At 44.8% G+C, this 18,554-nt stretch overlaps 1 protein-coding gene across 1 annotated transcript in view; it reads left to right on the top strand.

Annotated features, from left to right (window-relative positions):
• Nucleotides 1-11,040, top strand: part of LOC119176142 (uncharacterized) — an 87,928-nt gene extending 76,888 nt beyond the window's left edge. Inside the window, exons 5-6 of the mRNA XM_037427294.2 lie at nt 5,633-5,783; nt 10,722-11,040. Of these exons, the coding sequence (XP_037283191.1) occupies nt 5,633-5,783; nt 10,722-10,786 (216 nt within the window). The 3' untranslated portion in view covers nt 10,787-11,040. The remainder of the gene's footprint in view (nt 1-5,632; nt 5,784-10,721) is intronic.
• Nucleotides 11,041-18,554: the final 7,514 nt, after the last annotated feature.

Raw genomic sequence — 18,554 nt, 5'->3', positions numbered from 1 at the left:
TCCCCACACGAGAATGTCATCAATGTACACTCTAACTCCGGGTAAATGGTCAAAAATCTCGCTCAGTGTTTTCTGGAAGACTTCGGGGGCAGATGCAATGCCAAATGGAAGTCTAAGAAATCGGTAGCGCCCGAACGGCGTGGCGAACGTGCATATCTTTGAGGTAGGTTCATCAAGGGGAATTTGGTGAAACCCTGCGTTAGCGTCTAGTCGACTGAAGAAATTCGCACCAGACAGCTCCGCCTCAATGTCTTCGCGTTGTGGCATCTGGTAGTGTTCGCGTTTCAAGCATGCGTTTACGCTTCTTGGATCCATGCATACCCTGAGGCTACCGTCTTTTTTTCTTACAATAACAAGCGGGCTTACCCAATCAGTTGGTTCGTCCACCTTGCAGATGATGTTCGCCTGTTCCATGCGCACCAGCTCTTTCTGTAGGGGTTCCCGTAAGGCCAAAGGAACGCGTCGCGCTGCATGGATCACTGGAACCGCATCGTCATGTAGTACCATACGATATTGCCGCTTCACGCACCCAGTGCCTTCGAAGAGGTGGCTGAATTTCTGCGTCGTTGGGAGAGACCGTTGCGTCATTGGAGTCATCCCTTCAGTGGTTACGAAATCAACCACCCTGGAGACAAGTGCTAGAGATTCAGCCAGTTCGAGACCTAATATACTCTGGCCCCGCTTCACAACGAAGAAATCTGCAAGGCACCGACGCTCGTTGATCGTAATCACCTGAGTTGTCACTCCGTAGTGCATGATAGCGTTTCCGCTATAGGATCGTAAAACGGAATTACTTGCCCTGAGGGGTGGATTCGTTCGGAATCTTTTGTACACTGACAGTGGTAATAAATTGGCTTGGGAACCAGTGTCTACTTTGAATGCAACTTCTTGCTGTCCAACTTGGGCCTTAACAATCCAATCTGTTTTCTGGATTCCGCACACGGTGACGTCCAAGATTGCAAAGTCTTCCTTTTCCTCTTGTACTTCGTCGACCTCATACTTTCTGCAACAAACCGCAAAATGATTTCGGCCTGCGCAGGCGCGGCATATTTTGCCAAAGGCGGGACATTTCCTAGGCTCATGTCTTCGATTGCACTTGCAGCACTGGACAGGAGCTTTCCGGCCTTGGGTGCGATGTAGGTAACGTTTTTCGGTGGCGTCCACTCTTGCTTCGTTACCTTGCCATGCTTCGTTTTGCTTGTTCGCGAGCTCTGCTGCTTTGCAGATTTGTTCGGCCTTCTGGAGCGTCAAGTCCTTCTCGCGTAGAATCTTTTCCCTCAGTTTAGTGTTCCAGGAGCCAAACACGATTTGGTCGCGTATCATCGAGTCAGCAAGCGGACCGAAGTTGCAATACCTTGCTTGCTTGCGCAGGTCTCTTATGAAATGTTCCACTGGTTCAGCTTCATCTTGCGTCCTTGTCCTGAAGACATATCTTTCGTAGACTTCGTTTTGCTGCTCTGCACAGTACTCTTCAAATTTCTTTACCACAGTCTGGTAGTCTTGCTTGTTCTCGCCTTCTGCGAATGTAAAGTTATTGAAGACTTCTAAAGCGTCGTCCCCAGCAGCAGTCAGGAGCCTGGCTGTTCTAGCAGCTTCTGTCAGTCGTGTAGCTGGCTCTGTTGCTTGTAGAAACAATTCGAACTTTTGTTTAAAAAGCTGCCAGTTCTTCTGAACATTTCCTGTCAGGCATAGTCGGTCCGGTGGCTTCAGTAGTTCCATGATTGTCGGCACCGGCGAAGCGATGTGGTAGCATCCGCCGTCGACCCCACTTCTGACACCATGTATCAGACCCAGGTAGGCTGATCAAAGACTGAGACGGTCACCGATGAAGCAGGATGCAGCAATGCCTTGCCGGGTTTATTGTCGCCGCTTATATTAGGCATAATCGGTCGGTGCGCACCGGAGTGCGCATCATGAGTCATGGTCAGCATGACCCAGCACGATACAGTAGACACACGACGCTCGACTCGTTTCTCTCCAGTCGAGCAGTGGAGTTCAATACTCTGACAGGCCGCGAGTAGTAGGGGACCTTAGCTTAAGTTCGGCGACCATTCAGTGACGGCTATCCTGGTTGCCACACCACTTCCTCTTATTCCGCTGTGACCGTTTACTACTACAGCTACTACAAGCGTCTATGGCCACAAAGGTTTATTCAATCATTGATCATGTGATTATGGACGTTAGTCGTCGGAATGGAGATGTATCACTAAGCTTCAACGTGGGTGCGTTCATGTTAAATAGCGCTACAGCTGTCATACATTAAGAGACATGTGAAAGCTCTCTCTCTGTTTATATATATATATATATATATATATATATATATATATATATATATATATATATATATATATATATATATATATATATATATATATATATATATATATATATATATATATATATATATATATATATATATATATATATATATATATATATATATATATATATATATATATATATATATATATATATATATATATATATATATATATATATATATATATATATATATATATATATATATATATATAAGAGAGTTTTAGAATAGCGCACCGCGAACCCTTGCGGTGCGGTGTGGTCGCTGCCACTGCGCATGCGTCGTAACGCGAGTCGGCGTTCGCGGACCGCACGCAAAAAATCCGAAATCACGTGCGGTAATGGCGGCCCGCATGTGGCCTGCAAGCGCTGGTTTCGAGGCTACAGTGTCACTGCAATCGTGCGTCTCGGATCGCAGCAGGGCAAACGCTGTTCTAAAACTCATATGGCGCCCGCTACGCCCGCAACGCCCGCAGCGCTTGCAAACGGTATTCTAAAACTCCCTATTATGGGAACACGTGGGCGAAATCTACTTGTCGTACGAGATGAGCACCGGCATTGCGCCCATATATATGACAAAAAAAAAAGAAACACGAAAGCTTCACTCAAGAATAAGTTTACACGAAGCACTGGACAAGTCCGTTTGAGTTTATGTTGGTCAAACTGCAGTGCGCCAGGACGGCACGCAAAGGAAGAAGTGCGTTAAACAAGCGCAGGGTTTCAATTCTTCAGCGCCGTCTATGTCTGACTGTATTGTCTATTTTCCGCCGTGAGACGCAGCTTGGCCAATATCAGCGTTCAAATAAGCATCCGGCTTCGACTAATAAATGCATCTTATAGCGCGCTGAAGGCTATAAAAAAAAAAAGACTTCTCAACGCGCTCGATAAATGCTGCGCTTCATGCTGATCGACCGACGATGTTGGCACTGTAGAGTGATCACCATCCCTTGAGATCTTTAAAATAGTGATTTTTTATCTGCAGTAAGGTATCATACAATGACAACTGTCTTCTGTATCGACTGATCTGCTAGCAAAACTGACAGTACCCCCGAGCAGCATAAAAGCATCGCAGAGCATTCTGGTGCGATAAAAAGTTTCCTTACTGTTATTGTCTTTCATAGCTGATCATTGTCGCAGCTAGCAGAAACAAAAAAAAAGAACAACTTCTAAAGCACGACATTGCAAGGAGAGGTGCTTTTTTTCAACGGAGCGGTACAAAAGTGCATGCGTGCCGCTGCTGACCCGCGTGGTGTGTCGAACCGGAAGCCGTGGTATCCCACAGTTCCCTGCGATTGCCTATTTTACTAGTCACCTATTTGGACACACTACTTCTTATTATGGTGGAGGGCAAGCCTTCGTAAAAAAAAGCGTCTTAGATCTACCGCGTCGCATCGACCGATAAAAAGCATAATGCTCTCGGTAGCGTCAAACACAGGACTCAAATTTGCGGTAAACGGTAGTATTAAGTTAAAAGAAATGTGGTAAGAATGCAATACATCACGAATAAACTGAGATACTCAAGTGTGTCAGCGTGTTGAGATGATTTTATGGGCGAATCCAATATACATCTCAATGGGCAAGTAAGGTGGTAGAAGAGATTGTAAAGTTTTCTGGCTCTAAAGCTAGCGAGATGTATCAACTAAACAGTTGAACGTAAACATGTATGTAAGGCCTCATCGAGTGTGAGGCCCACGGGACGGTTATATGCTCTCCCATAGTAGAGTACCTAGTACTCTTAAATCGTTACCCACTATATCTAAACACACAGGCCTGATGAAGTGTTAGGCCTGCGGGACGGCTTTAAGCTCTCCTATAGCAGAGTACCTAGTACTCATAATCGTTACCAACTTTTTCTAAACACACTAGGCCAAGTCATACTTTCTGGCTGTGTATTATGTGGACTTCTTATCGCACTCCCATTGGTAACTATAGTAAAGAGCGAACACTGGCGCGAAGGCTTGCGGCCGCCCTATTTATTGCTCTGATGTGAGCCCCACGAACGGCTGCTTGAACCGATAATATCTTTCGAGCTTCGGGATGATCATCGCATCCATCAAAGTCCTCGCTGCTCCCATAGCATTGTGGCAGTTGATGACATGCACAGCAGTCAGCGAGTAGTCATGCAGTCTATGCCGGATGTTTCACTTTGAGTCGAATGTTACCCGGTGGTTAGATGTCTTTGAGCAAATTTAGTAGTTGTGCGCAAATCGTGGGCTTGAGGCAGCTCAGCCGCGTGTTAAGGATAAATCATGGGCCGACGTTTATAACGTCGGCAGTGACGGCGTCGTACGGTGGCCTACCGCACATTAATTTCGACCCCACTGGATTATCCATCACACAGCTGAGCCTGAATGCACAAGCGGCTTTGCATTACGCGCCGTTGAATGTAGCCAGAATCGAACCCTGGAGCTCCGCAGCACCACTTATATGCCGTAGCAGACTGATTATATTCTCTCTTCTTTTTTTTTTGTTCGTAAGCAAGAACAACACCACTTTATAGAACCACTAAATAAACTTTGGGTTAAAGGATGACGTCATTTTTGTGTAAACGTTTGTATACAGAATTGTGTGGCTGAAGGTTCGACAAGGGTAGTCATTTTAAACCAGGCGTTATACTGAGAAATCTCCGCGAATGCTATATCAACGAAGGTCTCCCTGGTACATATAATAATAATAATAATAATAATAATAATAATAATAATAATAATAATAATAATAATAATAATAATAATAATAATAATAATAATAATAATAATAATAATAATAATAATAATAATGCTATAGAAAGTGCGTGTGCATATGTGCGCATTTAGATTTAGCACATGTAGAGTAGCAAATTACTGAGACCAACATGTTCGCTCGCCAAAATAAAGTTTGATAAACTTGAAAACATCGTCGCTTTTGCAAAACTGGAGGACATTGGCGCTGCTAAATTGGATCGTATACAAATGGATAAGTGAATGCCCTCAAAACAAATCCGGAACAGCGCGCTACAGCGCGTTAATGATTTTCTTACCAGCCCATGAGTCCTTAACTCCGATCTATAGGTCGATCAATCAATCAACATGCCGATCGTGTTTGAGTGCAAGAACTCGCCAATGGAGGTGATTGGTCTCGCGTGAGCTCATCCACGTCGCAATACAATGGTAGCGTGGCATACATCTCAAGTTCGCAATTTCTTCTCGTGAAACAGATGGGATACATGCGGCCTCCGCAGAGTCCGTCGATTTGAGCCACGCATGTTAGCCATTGCGCTATGGCAAAAGAGAGATGGTGGCCAAAGAGAGCGACTTGTGTTTCTCGTCTCGCGCAGCTGATGACGCCGTTCGGCAACATGACCACCGAACCACGCATGGTGCACCTGACCGGCGAGCGAATGATCTTCTCGTGCCTGACGGGAACCCGAGACGAGCCCCGCGGAGCCGGCAACAAGTCGCGGGATCCGGTGGCCGCACCGGGCCAAGGTACGTGTATACACTCGCTTCGGCGCACCGGGTTACTCTGAGCGAGAATGGAAGAATGTGCCTGTGCAGTTCGTGCTGTACAGGGCCGAACGCCTATAGCTCTTCGTCGGCCAACCATCGGGATGAACAGGTCTATGTGCGAAACTTTATTGAAAGTCGTGAGGCGCACGACTCAGCGCGCATCCAAAGCAATTTTTGAATGCGAAGCATTTCTTTACGAACTTCTGCGACTTTGAGCGTATCTATCTATCTATCTATCTATCTATCTATCTATCTATCTATCTATCTATCTATCTATCTATCTATCTATCTATCTATCTATCTATCTATCTATCTATCTATCTATCTATCTATCTATCTATCTATCTATCTATCTATCTGTCTGTCTGTCTGTCTGTCTGTCTGTCTGTCTGTCTGTCTGTCTGTCTGTCTGTCTGTCTGTCTGTCTATTTATTTATCTATTTATCTATTTATCTATTTATCTATTTATCTGTCTATCTGTCTGTCTGTCTGTCTGTCTGTCTGTCTGTCTGTCTGTCTGTCTGTCTGTCTGTCTGTCTGTCTGTCTGTCTATCTATCTATCTATCTATCTATCTATCTATCTATCTACTTACATGACATGCATGTCATGATTTACAGGTTAGGATGTATCACTTATGTTCGCCATGCAGTCAAGTCATATACCATACCAGTTTTGCAATATGTCATGTGAATGAAACCACCGCAAGATATGCAAGACCATGAAATGTAAATCATGACATTCATAACACACGTTTCATAATTTTCATGTTGTGACTAGTGACTTATGCTCGTCATACAGTCATGTTATGCCTTACCAATTTTGGTATAGATCCCATTATGTAAATGGCCAGGAGAGCTATAAGTCGTAGGCGGCTATAGCTATAGCTGGCTGGCTGGCTCGCTAGCTAGCTAGGTGGTAAACTTGCCGTTTTCATATCAACTAAATTTACTCATAGAGCGAAAATTAACTAACTGTGCATATATATATATATATATATATATATATATATATATATATATATATATATATATATATATATATATATATATATATATATATATATATAGTCCAAAGTTACTTTGTGTTTGTAAACACAAAAGCCTTTAAAGATCCTGCCCCCCCGGTTCCTGGCCGACCCCATTTGTGGGTGTGCGCCAGAATAACAAGGATCATCTTAATCATGTTATCTCACTGATACAATGCACTGTAACGGAGGAGCTGGTGTTTTTCGTGAGGCCTACACGGTGCGAGAAGGGACTACACGATTGCAGCCTCAGAAGCAGCTGCTTGCTGAATTAACCGAGGGTGCACAGGGTGTGAATCGAGTACGATGTGCGACAAGGCTGACCAGAAGAACCCAGAAGCCAGCGTGCTGACTAGCAACCCTTATCCAGGGTCAAACGACCATGAGGCCTGCTCTACTAATCCTATGGACACATTGGATTCATCACCAGAAAAATCGGAGAAAATGAAAACTAAGCGTGCGGTAACATTGTATTCATCAACAGAAAAGCCACAGAAAGAGGAAACTACAGAGGTAGGGGTAAGTAGCGTAACCATAAGCTTTTCGAGCCATTATGCAGCAGGTAAAAAGACAGTTTTATGCTGTGTCTGGGCTGAGCTGGGCCGCGGCGCCGACGAAGACGAAGACGAAGAAGGAACAGCCGTAGCACGCCGACGACGCCGCCGGCAGCCACCCACGCGCCGAGGGAAACACGTCCGCCGAGAACAGGAGTCCATCACCAACTCATTTATTTGCACATATATACATATAGTACATATAACGTAAATGCAAGGCGATAAGCGGTAGCAGTGTCAGGACAGAAGCAGCAAGAGCTGGCCGGATATAAGGGCATCGTCGCAGCAGCAACCAGGCAGTCCCAGCTCGCGCCTCGCGCCAACGTGTCGATGTCGCTCCGGTAGTGGGCATTCCTCTTTATTACATTCATAACACTGCCACGCGAGGCTCCACATAACATTTGAGACTGAAAGCGAAACTGAACAGCACAACACAACACCATCCATCCCTCGAAAAAAAGACACTCATAAGAAAATGCAATAGAATAGCATACACAGCACGTTGAAGAATACACAGCACATAGAGCAACGAGCCTTAGCACAAGATACTTAGTACACTTTGTACAAGAACAAGAACCTCCGATCAGTCTATATAGACATCGATGAACACACAGAACACTAACAAATGTACACGTAACAGTGCAAAATGAAGAATAAAAAATATATAACATGCGTACAACAATACAATAGCAAGACAATTAGCACATCACATCATCCCCTCCCCAGAAAAGGTATGTCCACGCAGTCACTGGCATGTTCGTAGAGTACGGCACCGACGCCTGTGCTAGTGCAATTTCCATGACAGGCGCCTCAGGTGCAGCCGCCAACAGCAGTCAGGCGGAACGAAGGAATCGGTTCAAGAGCGTTTGGTCCAGTGCCCCTTCAGCCCAGTTGGAGCCGAAACACGCAGGTAGTGATGATGAGGCTGCGATGGGGGATTGATCGGCACCACCGATGCAGGAACCGTGCGGAGAGAAGGAATGGGCACGGTCGGCGCAACCTCGATTGGCGGAAGCACCTCCACCGCACGCAGAACATGAACTGCCTCAGGAGGCTCGGCTGGCACACTCGGCGGCTGCATCTCCACGAGGCGTAGAACAGGAACAGTGTCCAGAACATCATCACCGGTCATAGGAAGCCCAGCCGAAGCATGAGCAGGAACAGGCCGAACAGGAGTAACTGGCTCAACTGTGGTCAGGAGCAGCAGACATGATGGGAACATTCATTCTGGCAACGGAATCACTCCCAGTCGAAAAAGGCAGTCAGGGTATGCTCAACTGCAGGCATCACTGCAGGAGCAGGCACATCACAGCATGGGACAGTTCTGCTGAAACTTGCTCACGGAGCAAAAGAGGAAGATATCGAAGCTCAGTAGGAACTGGACTCACATCAGGTGGACGCACCACTTCTGGCACAACGTTGCGCACACACAACCCAGTTCACGGGTGAACAGTGGATGGAATTCATTAGACGATGGAGCAGGAAAAGAAGGCTCAGACGTTGTGTGGTAACCATCTACATTCAAAATGGTGACCGTATTTGTTTGGTCGCTACTCGAAGTAGTCGAAGTGACTGTATCTTGAAGTGGAGCAGAACTGTAGACGGCCTGATAATATCCGAGCTTACCGCACACCAGACAAGTTCGGTTCCGAGCCGGACACTGAGTAGAACTCGATAAGTCGCGTTCTTTGTCTTCGTAGGCATCGTGGCCATGGCCAACCCCGACACAACATTTTACATCGAGGTTGACGCCAGTGCCATGGCAAACTTGAAAGCCGGAACCCGGTACACGCTGGTGCCAATCGATGAAGAGCAGGCGACGGTGGCTGCCATACTAACCCCGGGCATTGCTCAGACGCTTGCTTGGGGTCGCACACTGGAGGTTCCTGGAGAGGAGGTTGCCGCAAACTCTACAAAGGAAGACATCACCAGCAACGCGTTTGGCCTGGAGCGGAGCATGGTGAACACTTTCGATGCGCCTCGCGAGACCGAGAAGCCGGGCGCACCTCTCAACGCAGCTTTCGGAGGCTCAGAAAAAATAAAAAAATGACGTACACATCTCTGATGCATGTTGCGCCGTACACAGACGGTGTCTGGCGCGTGTAGCGTAGCAACGTGGCGTCGTAGTCGCTTGTGGCGTGTTGCATCTGTGCGGCAGCAGTTGCTTCGTGAGCATGTGCTTGATGCTCCTGCTGCTGTAGCACGGAGGGGTTATAGATGTGGTTTAGCATATTACGTTTCACTTGAAACAACAGACATTGACATCAGATTAAGCTCAAAATACACATTGCTAAGCAAGATGAGTGGTCAAGGCGGTAAGTGGTTCACTGACGAGGCTTCATTTAACCTGACAGCTTACCTGTCGCGCTGCATGCTAAACACCATGCGGTGTGTGCGCCCATGCAATTCCCGGTCACGGTGGTCGCATTTCGGATGGGGGCGAAGCGCAAGGACGCTCGTGCACTTAGGTTTAGGCGCGTGTTAAGGATCCCAAGGTGGTCGAAATTCATCCGGAGCCCCTTAATACTGCGTGTCTCATAATCACGTCCTAGCTTTGGCACGTAAGGCCCCAGCAGTTATCAACTCCATAGCCCTCAAATTGGGCGCAACGTGGCGCATGCTTTCCGATGGCTGCATGTACGTGTTTGCACTGTATACAGCTACGAGTTTCCATCGTTGGCTACAGCTACAGCCACGGTCGCACACCGCCAGCCAACTTACTTAGATGCAATGCTACACATACGTCCTGTGCTATTGTCCGTCTATACACAAAGACTAAGGTTGATAAAGTGGTTCGTCTGTTATACGGGAATCATATTGACTATAACAATACCAGTTTGACTTATTCCCGTCAAGTTGATGTGTACCTTTCACCTGTAATATCTGTGAACTATAGGGGAAGTATGGTTATAAGCAAACTGTGTCGTTTATAAAGGGGAGCTCATTCATTATCTACAGCTGCTGATTTCCCCGACATTTCTTCTTTTAACCAACAATATCCGTTGCTAACCTACTTTATTCTTGAGATAATTAGCTCGATTGCATTCTAGTCTTCCCGCGCGGAGTGACACCCCTCGCTTTCTCGCTCATCAATGGCTCGCACTTTTGCTAGCATGACTTACATCGCATAGAAGAGAATAGGCAGGTCACTGACGGCAGTAAAAACAAAAACGATGTTTGGGGGATCCGTACCGATGCCTTCTTCAGAGTATTATAATCGAGAGCTCCTCGGAATATCGTCTGGTCTGGCTTGGAATTTCCGCCGCACTGCGCGAATTGCGCAGCTGGCACAGCCCACAGTGGGAGGAAGTGTGTGACGTCTGCCACTCTCTTCGCAGGACCGAGCCGCATGAAGCGGGGCATCGCTGAGGAGAAGGACTGCGCCTGCAACTGCTCCTGCTGAAGGGCATCGACATCGACAGGTGCCCTCGGCTTACCGCTGCAGCGGCGGCTACCGGACAGCGGCGTCCGGCGTGACCAATAATAATAATAATAATAACCTATCGCCCCACAATGAGAGATATACAAACAACAGGCCCAAAGACCGGAGCATCCGCCCCAAACCAGGGAACGCAAAGACGCCACATCAGTGTACAATTGTGTATATCTTCGGACAACCTTGGCAATAAAGCGTACATGTGCTTCGAAATTGGAGAACGAACCGTATGCACTGGTTGATTTCCCGAAGATTCGCTCAATTGAAAGGTTATCTTTCTGTGTGATACTCTGTACGCTCCACTGTCGACAAGACGGTAAATACACTTATCTGATATGATGAACGCCGTCACAGTCACATAGCGGGGACGTTCTATTGTTTAAGTTCGTGGTATTGCCGCAGTGATTCTCAGCGCTCTCAACAGAAATTAATCATGGCCACTTTTGCAACAGACATCTATAGATGTGCCGCGCAATCGATAGCTCCATAACGGGAGGACTTTGCCTGAATCAGCAGGGCATGTGCCCGCAATATTCTGTCTTGAAATCCACGGTGCCTATAATGTTGCACCGATCGATCAGCCCTTAATCAATCAGTGTCATTTTTTTGCATTATGGGGATGTAGAGGCACGTGCAGAAAGTTTTCATATTCCAGAAGGGCGCGGGGCCCATATATATATATATATATATATATATATATATATATATATATATATATATATATATATATATATATATATATATGGGCCATATGGCCATATATGGGCCATATATATATATATGGCCATATGGGCCCATATATATATATATATATATATATATATATATATGGTCATATATATGGTCATATATATGTCATATATATCATATATATGGCCATATATATATATATGGCCATATGGGCCCATATATATATATATATATATATATATATATATATATATATATATATATATATAAGGGAAAGAAGTGTATACCTAAGGGCTCGTTTTTCCGTGTTTTAACACAATATTAATGAGATCTAACAGACAGTAATGCCAAGGAATGTAGAGAGGAAGTTATTAGAACCAATGGAATGTAAAAAAGAAGAAAGAAAAGTGGATGGAAAAATAAGCAGCCGTGAGCAGGAATCGAACCTACGACCTTCGAATAACGCGTTCGATGCTCTAACCACTGAGCTACTACAGCGGCCTTCCCTTCATCCACTTTTTTGGTTTTTATATGTGAATTTAGAAGTAGGAGTGACAGTCAGAGCCATCTATAAGCCAAACGACGAGTGTGAAAACACTCTTATGCGCATGTTTGGCGTCACGTAGCACGTGAACTTATTATGAGCGGGCAGCTGATTAATTGTCCCTCTTATACAACCTAAACACACCAAGTCTGCCAGTACGAGACCCTCGTTCAATGAAATAAGGGAAAGAAGTGTATACCTAAGGGCTCGTTTTTCCATGTTTTAACACAATGTTAATGAGATCTAACAGACAGTAATGCCAAGCAATGTACAGGGGAAGTTATTAGAACCAATGGAATGTAAATAAGAAGAAAGAAAAGTGGATGAAAAAATAACCAGCCGTGATTCATCCACTTTTCTTTCTTCTTATTTACATTCCATTGGTTCTAATAACTTCCCCTGTACATTCCTTGGCATTACTGTCTGTTAGATCTCATATATATATATATATATATATATATATATATATATATATATATCGGGTTCTGGCGGCCGATGGTATACACCCAAGTTTTGAGGGTGTTGCCCTCATCGCCAGCCACCTGAGATCGCTGCTTCTGCGAAATATGGTGAGGTCGCCGTCAACCTGGCTTGACCATGTACCATTAGGTCTGCCGGGCCCACCGAGAGAACATTGTCATTCCCGGAGTGAGAACCCCAGCATCCGCGAAGCAAGCGGGATCCCGTGCCGACGATCATCACCACGAGCGCCGAGGGGTGCTCCTCATAGATCAAGAAGCAAGAGCCCCTACAACACGACTCGGGGCCACCCAGAGGCTTCCGGTGACAGTGCTTCTCCCCCACGCAGGGACTGACTCAACAACCCGTCAGGTACGGCCCGCTCCAGCACATATTGGTCTCGTGATTTCATGGCCTTAAGAAAGAATGTTGATAAGCGCGTGAGGTTTGAAATGCATGCTTCAAACCTTAAAACATATATTTCATCGGGATTCGCACCAAAGGGTCTCACTGTGCAACTGCAACCCGCAATGAATAACTTCAACAAAAATGAGCAGCGGCAATGGAGCAATATCTTAAAAGATGCATCTATTAGGCTTACACAGGTCGTAATACAACACAGTACACGTAAGGCCGCGGAACTTAAAGAAGAACAAAAGGCGCGACTAAAACAGTCAAGTTTAACGCAGTCAGAAACAGAAGAGCTGGCCAAATACGAAGGAAAAAAGAGATTGACCATCCAGGGCAAGAAGGACAAGAAATTGAGGCGAGACGGTGCGTGGCCGACTTTAAAATACTCCGCCAGCAATCCTCCCACAACGTATACAGATCAACCTGTTACCTCTCATCAATCTCCACAAAAGAGCACCGATGTCACCAATGTGGTTAACCTTTCCGGCAAATCTTTGACACCTGCGCAAACAAAGCTGCTATCAAAAGGTCTAACCTTCTGCCCCGCCTCTGGCAAAATTGATGAGTTTAAACTTTACCAAGATTTGGACAACTTTGCCAGAACCATGCGTCTAAAAGAATATTTTCATGATCGAAGCAGCACGCAACAAAATCAATTTTCAGATAAATCTTGGACTCCAGGTGAACAACGAGACAAATATCTAGACATGTACATTTCAGCCGTCCAGGGTGATATAGTCAGGGAATATGAAAAGCGCCGACCCATTCGCAACAATCTGTCCAAAGAGGAGCGGGAGGCTTTGCGCAGTTTAAGTGACAGCCAGAGCATCGTTATTAAACCAGCTGATAAGGGTGGTGCTGTGGTTGTACTCGACAGGACTGACTACATCAAAGAAGGGCTTCGCCAACTGGCAGATGAAAATTTCTATAAACAACTCCCTTGTGATCCGACAGAGGAGTATGAAAGTACTATAAAGGCCTCACTAATATCATTACGTAAAAGTGGGAAGATAACCTACCCTATGCTTAAAATGATGTCACCTGGCAAATCGTCTCCCGGGCGTTTCTATTTACTACCCAAAATTCACAAGACTAACAATCCCGGCCGACCCATAGTTTCCAGCAACGGTACTGCTACTGAAAAAATTTCTAGTTTCATTGACTCCGTGATTAGGCACATCCCACAATCATTCCCATCATACATCAAAGATACCAGCCACTTCCTTCGAGAAGTCTCAAAACTTGTGGTACCTCTAGATTGCTATTTGGTCACCATGGATGTCTCATCACTGTACACAAACATTCCCCACACCGAAGGAATCGCCGCCACAGTCGCCGCCTATGGAAAAAGTAAATCGACGAGTGAATTCGACGAAAGCGCTTTAGAGGTGCTCCTAAATCTGGTACTTAAACATAATAACTTTGAATTCGACCAAAATCATTATCTGCAAGTAAACGGAACTGCCATGGGAACCAAAATGGCCCCAAATTACGCAAATATTTTCATGGCCTCTTTAGAGATTCCTTTCCTCGAAAATTCTCCATTCAAACCTATATTTTACCGACGCTTCCTCGATGATATATTCTTCGTGTGGGCCGATAGTGAACATAATCTTTCCAAATTCATTTCCGGTTTCAACTCCGTGCATCCTTCGATAACATTCACGCACACGTATTCGCAGAAGAGTGTTCACTTTCTGGATGTCACTGTATCACTCAGTGGCACCACCGTATCTACTTCCCTGTATAAAAAACCAACAGACCGCCAACAGTATCTGCATTTCCATAGCAGTCACCCCCATCACTGCAAAACAGGTGTTCCTTACTCTCAAGCCCACAGATACAGAAGAATTTGCTCTGAAATCACGCAATTTGACACCCACGCACAGGAATTGAGAACAGCCTTCTTGCGTCAAAAGTACCCCGAAAAAATAATTGACAATGCAATTGAGCGCGCTCGCTCTTTGGACCGAGAATCAACAATGGGAGAAAAAGGTGGGAATAAGGATGATATAACTTCAGGGGCAAATTTAATCCTCACATACTGCGCCGCCGCCCCTCGGGTGAATTCTATACTAAACCGCCACTTCAACATACTTAAACAGAGTAGTCGCCTCTCTGCCATTTTTCAGACTCCGCCCAAGGTGGTTTACCGAAGAAATAAAAACCTGAGAGACTTACTGGTCAGGGCGAAAACACACAAATCCGACCACCATCAGGGCTGTAGACCGTGCGGGAAACCTCGCTGCAGGGTGTGCACACACATGGTGACCACAGATACGGCCGAAGCCTCCTGTTCAGACTATGTGTACAAAATTAAAGACGACCTTAACTGTGACTCAGCCAATGTGGTATACAAAATTCGCTGCGAGGTGTGCAAACAGGAATATATTGGACACACGGAAACCGCGTTCCGTTTGCGTTTCAACAACCACAGGGCACACGTAAAGGGCCTCCCCAATTTGCCGTTCTCCAAACATATCAATCTTCCTGGTCACTCTTTCGAACGCGTAAGTGTCATACTCCTACAATCCGGCTTCCAGAACACACGGGAGCGCGAACAGCGGGAGTCATACTTTATAAAGAAATTCAGATCACTTACCCACGGAATCAACGAGAGCCCTGGGCGACTGACGTGTCTCCGCGACGTTTCGTGAAACACAGAAATTGAATTACTCAATTAATTTATTTATACATACGTGAAGTCGCACACGCAATTTAGTCAATATAGCGAAACTAAACGAATTCGATGCTACGTAAACCGAACGGATTGTGTTAGTATTATTAAACTTTATTTTCATTTCTTAATACTTTTTAGTATTATTTATTTTTATATATTTTCATCCTTTACAAGAATACCCATTTATTTATTTTCAGTATGACTGGTTGTACATTTTTCAGCAAGAGAGGGCAGGTGGAGGGAGGGGGAGAGGGCACATTAGCTTTCCAACGTGGCCATTATATTCCGAAAGCTGGAGCGGGTCGTATGCTTCTTGTGTGTGTGTGTGTGTGTGGCCCGATGCCACGGGCCAGCCGCCGAACCACGTGAACTTAAACTCGATCCATGTGTGAGATGCGAGTAAGCGGCAACATGTTCCACATTTTTCCGTTTTTCTTGGTCGCCTCCGCTGGCGGCGCGTCTTACCTATACGCAGCAACAATGCCAGAATTACCCGCTCGTTTCCGGCGGCTCTCCGTCGCTCCTTTCTAGTTCCTCTCCTTCTTCTGCTTCTTGTTGTCTGTTGCTACCTCGTTCGCCCGCTTGTCTTTTTCTCTCTCTCTTTTTTTGGAGGGTCTTTAAACTGTGAGGGTGACCCTCTGCTACGGGAACTTGTATCATTTCACTTACATCCTCCGAAGAAGGCTGGTCCACCAGCCGAAACTGTTAGGATTAAATAAATATTTTATTGTTTTGTTTCCTATACTGCACTATTCTCGAAGTTTATACCTTTTATTACGGTAGCCGGAAGAAACTCTGATCATCTATTTCATCTATATATATATATATATATATATATATATATATATATATATATATATATATATATATATATATATATATATATATATATATAGTGAGTGAGAGAGAAAAACTTACCTAAACTAGTAAGAAGACAATATTCAAATGTCTGTTACATAAAAAATAACTTTCTTGAAGCGTACGCTTATATCCCGCATTTATTTTGCACAATAACCACGCAAATGCCTCGTTATTCGTCATTCTGTAATTTCGTTCACAATGCGGCCACGGCGCCAGGTTTTCTACTTGACCACTTCCCCATGATCCGAACTTTAATAAGTCGGAAAGGAAAAAAAAAAGCAACCATAACCAGTCTTTTGTGAAACAGCTGCAAGACAGGATGGCCAACAGTCCATTGGCAGTGGATGAGCGCGCTTGAGCCAAGCTCTTAAAGAATATCTTGGGCCTGTCCGGGTTGCATCATGGGGGGGGGGGGGGGGGGGCATGATGCAACCCGGAGAGAACCCTCCCCCTCCCCGTACTCTACGCCTATGTGTGCGGGCAGGGTGGTCAGTGACGAGGAAAAAAGCGCAGGCTGTAAAGTTTGAAAAATTTACCATCCTTAATATACTTCAAAACGTTGGTGATCATAGAGGGTGTTTCAGCTAAAAAGCACCAAGCAATAAAAAATTTAAAATGAATGCTACGCGTCTCCAGCTAGCGCAGTATTGTTCTTAGCTGCATGTAGCACGTTAGAATATTTTTTTTTGATCCGCCAAGCACGGTAATTAACAAGGGTTGCTTAATGAACTTTTTAAATATTGACTCTAGAGAAAAAAATTCAATACAAGATTTTTAGTTGTTATTCAGAAACAAAAATTTTCAAGTTACGGTAAGCTAACAACGCTGGTTAAATTTTTTTCGAGAGTTTGTTTAAAGTGCCCGAAATTCAAAAAAAAAAAGTATACCACGTGATTGCCACCTAATGCGCAGCGCTTTGAGTGCCCTCAAATGTAAGTTACATTTGAGGGCACTCAAATATAATAATGATAAGATGTATTATTATTATTATTATTATTATTATTATTATTATTATTATTATTATTATTATTATTATTATTATTATTATTATTATTATTATTATTATTATTATTTGTACCACGGACATCTTCGTTCACATAGCATCCGCGCAGATTTTTCCAGTATAACGCCTGGCTTAAAATGACTACCCTTAATTGTCGAACCTTTAGCCACGAAAATCAATATGCAAACGATTACACAAAAATGACGTCATCTTCTAACCCTAATTTTATTTAGTGGTTATATAAATCGGCGTTGTCCTTGCTTACGAACAAAAAAAAAAGAGAGAATATAATCAGTCTGCTACGGCATATAAGTGGTGCTGCGGAGCTCAAGGGTTCGATTCTGGCTACATTCAACGGCGCGTAATGCAAAGCCACTTGTGCATTCAGGTTCAGCTGTGTGATGGATAATCCACTGCTGTCAAAATTAATGTGTGTAAATTCACCGTACGACGCCGTGACTGCCGACGTTACGTCGGCCCATGATTTATCCTTAACACGCGGCTGACCTGCCTCAAACCCACGATTTGCACACAACTACTAAATTTACTCAAAGACATCTAACCACCGGGTAACATTTGACTCAAAGTGAAACATCCGGCGTAGACTGCATGACTACTCGCTGACTGCTGCGCATGGAATCGACTGCCTCAATGCTGTGGGAGCAGCGAGGACTTTGATGGATGCGATGATCATCCCGAAGCTCGAAAGAGATTATCGGATCAAGCAGCCGTTCGTGGGGCTCACATCAGAGCAATAAATAGGGCGGCCGCAAGCCTTCGCGCCAGTGTTCGCTCTTTACTATAGTTACCAATGGGAGTGTGATAAGCAGTCCATATAATACACTGCCAGAAAGTATGACTTGGCCTAGTGTGTTTTGAAAGAAGTGGGTAACGATTATGAGTACTAGGTACTCTGCTATATGGGAGAGCTTAAAGCCGTCCCGTAGGCCTAACACTTCATCAGGCCTGTCTGTTTAGATATAGTGGGTACTAGCAGAGTACCTAGCAGAGTACCTAGTACTTTAAGAGTACTAGGTACTCTGCTATGGGAGAGCATATAGCCGTCCCGTGGGCCTCACACTTGATG

Source organism: Rhipicephalus microplus, chromosome X (assembly GCF_043290135.1).
Source record: "Rhipicephalus microplus isolate Deutch F79 chromosome X, USDA_Rmic, whole genome shotgun sequence".
NCBI classification, from domain to species: Eukaryota; Metazoa; Arthropoda; class Arachnida; order Ixodida; family Ixodidae; genus Rhipicephalus; species Rhipicephalus microplus.
The sequence above is the reverse complement of the archived record's forward strand: the minus strand, read 5'-3'. Positions and strand labels throughout refer to the sequence as shown.